The sequence below is a fragment of the Asparagus officinalis genome, chromosome 8, assembly GCF_001876935.1.
Source record: "Asparagus officinalis chromosome 8, Aspof.V1, whole genome shotgun sequence".
Taxonomy (NCBI): domain Eukaryota; kingdom Viridiplantae; phylum Streptophyta; class Magnoliopsida; order Asparagales; family Asparagaceae; genus Asparagus; species Asparagus officinalis.
Genome location: NC_033801.1, coordinates 26,017,855 through 26,024,201, shown reverse-complemented (window position 1 = coordinate 26,024,201; position 6,347 = coordinate 26,017,855). Strand labels below are relative to the sequence as shown.

Sequence of the window (6,347 nt, the reverse complement as noted above, 5' to 3'; positions counted from 1 at the left end):
ATTAAGGGAAATGGAAAACTTAGGAGTAGTAATGCATACCATTATCCATTTCACCATAATGTTTGGAAAGCCCAGACCTGTCAGCATAGCTTCAATGAAATCCCAATTTATAGTATCAAAGGCCTTTCGAAGGTCAATATTAAGGACAGCTCTGGGGGAAGTTTGCTTCCTTCCATAATGTTTGATGAGCTCATGAGCAAGGAGGATATTATTTGAAATAATTCTACCTTTAACAAAAGCACTTTGGGCACTGCTAATAAGATAACCCATAACTCTCTGAATTCTGGCAGCAATGATTTTAGTAATGATCTTATATACACAGTTGCAACAAGAAATTGGCCGATAATCAGATGGAGTTTGGGGATTAAGAACCTTGGGAATCAAAGTTATTGAGGTAGAATTAATAGCACCAAGGAGTTTCCCAGAGCAAAAGAATTCCTAAATCGCAAGATAGAGATCTTCATTGATAATGCTCCAAGCTGTCTTGTAAAAAGAGGCACTGAAACCATCAGGTCCTGGGGCTCTGTCATCAGCCATTGAGAAGACAGCAGCTTTGATTTCCTCTCTTGTTATAGGAAGACTCAATTCATTTCTTTGAGTAGCAGAAAGTAAAGGACCATTTGCAATGACTTCAGGATCAGGAGGAATGACAGTAACTGAAGTACCCAGAAGCTGCTCATAATACTCAATGAACTTTGCAGTAATAGCAGTCATATCAGTTATTCTTTGTCCATTATCCAAATAGAGAGACAACACTCTATTATGATGGCGATTAGCTTTCATAACAGAGTGAAAAAATTGAGTACATTTGTCCCCATATTTTCCCCATTTGATATTAGCCTTTTGTCTGTAGAATGAAGCTTCGTGATCTAACAGTTTCACATATTTATTTAAACTATCCTTCTCCTTTGAAATCAGCATTGCATTAAAAGGATCAATGCTCAGTTGCTTTTGAACTTCATCAAGATCATTTTTAGCCCTCAAAACTTGCTCACTGATATTCATGAAATTTCTCTTATTTAACTCCTTTAGAACAGGCTTGAGATTTTTGAGTTTGGTATGGAATTTGTACATATTGTAGCCCATAACAATTTTATCCCAGCTAGAAGCCACTGCAGAGAGAAAATCTGGGTGAGTTGCCCACATCTTGAAGAACTTAAAAGGCCTTTTTCCAATATAATCCTCATTTCCAATAGTAATTAATTCTGGAGAATGGTCTGAGCAATTTGGAGTCAAAAATTCAACTTGACTTGAGGTGTAATTTCGAATCCAGTCTTCATTAGCTAGGACTCTATCAAGTCTGCACCATATTCTAGAGTCAGGATCTTATCTATTGCACCAGGTAAAGAAACACCCAGCTGTCTTCAGATGAACAAGTTGACTAGAAGAAATGAAGTCCAGGAAATCTTCTGTGTCAGAAACAGATACTGGAACACCACCAATTTTCTCACTATTATTGATAATAGTGTTGAAATCCCCTCCAATAATCCAAGGACCAGTCACATTATTTTTGAAAGCCAGAATGTCATGCCAAAGAGCCTTCCTACCAGAATTGTCATTGAGAGCATATACAATAGTAATAGTGCATGATAATTTGCAATCCTTTGACTTAACAGCACAAGTCATGAATTGATTTGAGGAGTTAAGCAGTTGTAATGAGAAAAGATCACTATCCCAAAGAATCCATATTCTAGCATTATTGGCCTGATGACAATTTGAAATCCAAGACCAGTCTTTAGCCACTTTTTTTGCAATAGCATGCAGTTTATTTCCAGCTATTTTAGTTTCTAGAAGAGCTATGAAAGGGAGCTTATACTGAAAAATGAATTGCTTAACCATCATGTGTTTAGAGGATTTATTGAATCCTCTAACATTCCAAATAGCCAAGTGCATTAGAATTTTGATCCACCCCTATCTATACTAGAGGGGTCCCAATCATGCTCTTGATGATCTAAGGGGGAAAATTGTGATACCTGGAAAAAAGGTATAGCCTCCACTGATTTTGAAGTTCCCTTATCATTTGTTACTCCACCAGATTTTCTTATAGATTTACCTTTGACAACACTAGAGAAACCTGTTACATTAACAACAGGGGATGAGAGAGCACTTGCAATTCCTTGTGCACGTGCACCATAACCCCCAGGAATCCCAGAGCCTTCCTTAATAATAGGATCTTGATGAATATGTGGAGCAATAATAGGTTCAGCATGCTCTTTAGAATTAGTATCAGAATTCACCTCAATACTGGAAACACCAGGGATATCACCAATATTGGGAGCAATAGTTGTAACAGTAGCTACTCCAGCATTTGCATCAGCATTGCTATTAGCATTTCTATTAACAGGCATCCACTTCATTTTACCATTCTTCTTTCTGCATTGCTCAGTAGAGTGACCAATAGCTTTACAAGTATCACACCATCTAGGCTTGAATTCATATATAACTTTTTGATTGTGACACTTCCCATTTGGCCCTTGGATTACAATCTGATCAGGTAGAGGAGATGTTAGAGGCAATTGCACTTCCAATAAGACTCTGGCATAAGATATCCTCTTCCTAGTAGCAGTCAATTTGTCTGTGGTTATGGGTTTACCAATAAGGCTAGCCACTTTACTAATCCCAGTAGAGCTCCAAAGATTCAGACGCAAGTTAGGAAATTGAACCCACAGAGGGTAAGAGGAGTCCTGAATCCTATCCATATCTGTTTCAATACTCCATGGTTTAAGGACAAGAGGCCTTGAACCAAAGAACCATGGACCAGCTTCCAAAACATCATACATTTGTTTTTCCGATTGAAAATCAAAGAGAAAAACACCAGGTTTAATTAGATGAATCTCAGGAATAGATATACTCCCCCACAATTTATTGACATAAGATTCCATAGATTTAAACCTGACATTTAATCCAATAACGTGGCCAACTAAAGCAAATCTCCAATAGCCTTCACCTTCCATCCATTCCTCCATAGAAAAAATAGCAGTATTCATTTGAGAATGAGGAACATAGCTCAGATTTAAACCTTTACCACTTTTCCTATTATCAGCAAATAGACTTGCAAAAGTTTTTGGAATCTCAGTAACCTGCTCATCAGTAGTTTTTTCATGATTTGTATTGATAACTACAGGTTTTCCAATCACCTCATTATCAGTATCCGTAGGTGTTTGAGTGAGATCTACCAGATTCGTGGTCTTACTTGCATCATCTAATCTATTCTGATCAATATTTTCAGGAATTTCTTCATCTAGATTCAGATTTCTAATAGATTCAGATTCAAAAACCTCATCGACCTCATCGGCCCAAAGATTAGAAAGAGTACCTCCAGATCTCACTTGTTGAGGATCAGAGATCGAGCAAGATTTAGCAAGAATCTCATCCATTAGCAGCTTCTTTTTCGCCCCCTTAGGACCAGTACTCTCCATTATCATCCTGCTGGAAGATCCCTCACTATCCTCTGCTTCTACTGTTCCATTGGATTCGCCATCAGGGATGGAAGAAGAAGGAAAAACAAACATTGAATCCCTGAGCTCACTACTGAGTACACTCTTGCCACTACTCTTCTTCTTCTTCCTCATTGAATCCAGGCGGCGGTGCACGTTAGCAAGGAGATCCGCCCGCTAAAATGCACCATCAGACAGACCCGCCCCTAAATGTGAAAACTTGTCCTCAACAAGTGAGATCTGGAGTATAAGAGGAACACCCTAGTACCTTATTGGCATGGCTCCTACTGAGAATCCCAGATAACTTTTAATGGAGGATTTAACTAATTCATCAACACCCCCATAGAAATTAGAGCATTTATCATGGTTAGCCTCAAGTCCAGAAGTAACACTAAACTCCCTGACACATTGGTATAATTTTTGCACATAGTAAAGATCACCCTTAGCAAATAAGAGAAGATCATCTACAAATATAAGATGTGTGATCTTGAGATTGCCACACTTTGGGTGAATTTTGAAGAGCCTATCATTTTTTAATAACCCCAAACTCCTTGAGAGATATTTCATCTCCAATATAAATAGATAAGGAGAGAGAGGGTCACTCTGCCTTAGGCTACGTTCACCCTTGAAATAACTATGAGGAGATCCATTTAGGGAGATAGAATACTTTGGAGAGGAAATGCAAGCCAAAATCCAATTAATCATAGCATTAGGAAATCCCAAACCATAGAGCATGTCAGATAGGAAACTCCAACTGATTGTATCAAAAGCCTTTCTATTGTCAATATTTAGCATGACTCTTGGAGAGAGATGCTTCCTGCTATAGCTTTTAACAAATTCATAAGCTAGCATGATGTTGCTTAAAATCTGTCTACCCTTTACAAAATCACTTTGTGCTTCATTCACAAGATACCTCATTACAGACTTAATTCTATTTGACAGGATTTTTGAGATGAACTTGTAAAGACAATTACAGCATGAGATAGGTCTGAAATCAGAAGGGAATTTAGGGCATTGTACCTTGGAAATTAGAGTAATTGAAGTGGATTTTACCATGCCTAAAAGTTTACTAGTTCTGAAAAATCCTCTATAGCCAGTGTGACCTCATCCCCAATTACATCCCAAGCAGATTTAAAGAATGAGACACTGTATCCATCAGGTCCAGGAGTCTTATTATCTGACATAGAGAATATAGCAGCTTTGATTTCCTCATTTGTAACTGAACTAGTTAAATCCCTAGCCTGAGATTCATTCAGACAAGGTCCTACTTGAATGATGTTTATGTCTGGAGGACTTGTAACAACAGCAGTACCCATAAGATTTTTATAATATGAAATTAGTTCATTAACAATCCCCTCTCCATTAGTGATTCTATCCCCTCTATTGTTGTAGAGAACGACCACTCTATTGTTGTGCTTGTTGGATTTTGCTACAGTATGAAAAAAATTAGTGCACCTATCACCTTGTAAACTCCAGGCAATTCTAGTTTTTTGTTGATAAAAGGATAATTCACAGTCCAGAAGGTTATTATAAGAAGTAAAGCATTCCTTTTCTTGATTGATGAGAATGGGATTAAGAGGGTTAGCCTGAAGATTCCTCTGAACATCTTCTAACGCAATTCTGGCTCTTTGAATTTGTTCACTGATATTATAGAAATGTTTCCTATTTAAATCCTTCAGGGCACCCCTCAACAATTTAAGTTTAGTATAGACTGAGTACATTGTGTATCCTCCAATTGTTAATTTCCAAATATTAGAGACTGTGGGAAGAAAGCTGAGATGTTTAGTCCACATTTTAAAAATTTTGAAAGTCTTTTTCCCATGCATACAATCATCATAGATTGAAACCAGAGCCGGAGAATGATTTGAGAAGCTTGGGAGAAGAAACTCAACATGACTTGAATTGAACATATGGATCCAGGAAATATTAACCAAAGCCCTGTCAAGTCTATTTCAAACCCTTGAATCAGAGTATTTTTTATTATTCCAAGTATAGAAACATCCTAAAGTTTTCAAGTGAGTGAGCTGACAATCCTCAATGAAATTGTTGATATCTCTAGTATCAGCCTCAGATAGCACAGCTCCACCAAGCTTTTCTTCATTGCTAATCAAAGCATTAAAATCTCCATAGAGGAGCCATAATGTATTTCCAATGTTTTGATGAACATGTTTGAGTTCTAACCATAAATTTTTTCCTAGCCTCCAAATGATTGTAACCATTTATTGATGATATAACACAATCCAATCTTCTATCCATAGACTTAACTGTGCATGTGATATGCTGATCTGAGAATTTAACAACTTGAATATCTAAAATATTAGGATCCCACATGATTAGAATTCTAGCTTTACCAGGATTTCCATCATTTGATAGCCATTTTCAATTATTAGCAATTTTCTTGGCAGATGCATGTAGCATTTCATCCTTTATTTTTGTTTCAAGAAGAGCAAGAAAAGAGATATGATATTGCAACAAGTGATGCTTGACCAAAAGTTGCTTAGAGGATTTATTCAATCCTATAACATTCCAAAATGATAGATTTATTTAATCAAACCCCCTCTATCAATTGTAGAGGGGTCAAAATGTATATTATCCAAGGATAAGAATGAATTAACAGTAGAAGTATACTTCTTTGATCTATTACCTTGAACAAGTGTCCAGGAATTATTGGCATGAGAAGACCCTTCATAGTTAAAAGAATCTCCAGATCCAGGTTGTTGGACGTGCACAACATGCACAGACCCACACTCAACATTTTCGTTGCAATTTCCAGTATTTGTTTCCTGTTGCATTACCTTTTTACCTTTTGACTCCTGAATGTGTACAACACACACAGGCAACTGAACTGTGTTACTAGAGTTACCAATAATCAAATTAAATAATGTTAGGGGCACACCCCCTAACACACCA

The 6,347-nt window shown here is 37.1% G+C and overlaps 1 protein-coding gene across 1 annotated transcript; it reads right to left on the bottom strand.

The window, feature by feature from the left end:
- Window positions 439-3,572, bottom strand: LOC109821026. Its single transcript, XM_020387221.1, has 3 exons — window positions 1,974-3,572; window positions 1,355-1,815; window positions 439-1,300 (listed from the first exon to the last, which is right to left on the bottom strand). The coding sequence occupies exons 1-3, from the start codon at window positions 3,570-3,572 to the stop codon at window positions 439-441; spliced, it is 2,922 nt and encodes a 973-aa protein (XP_020242810.1).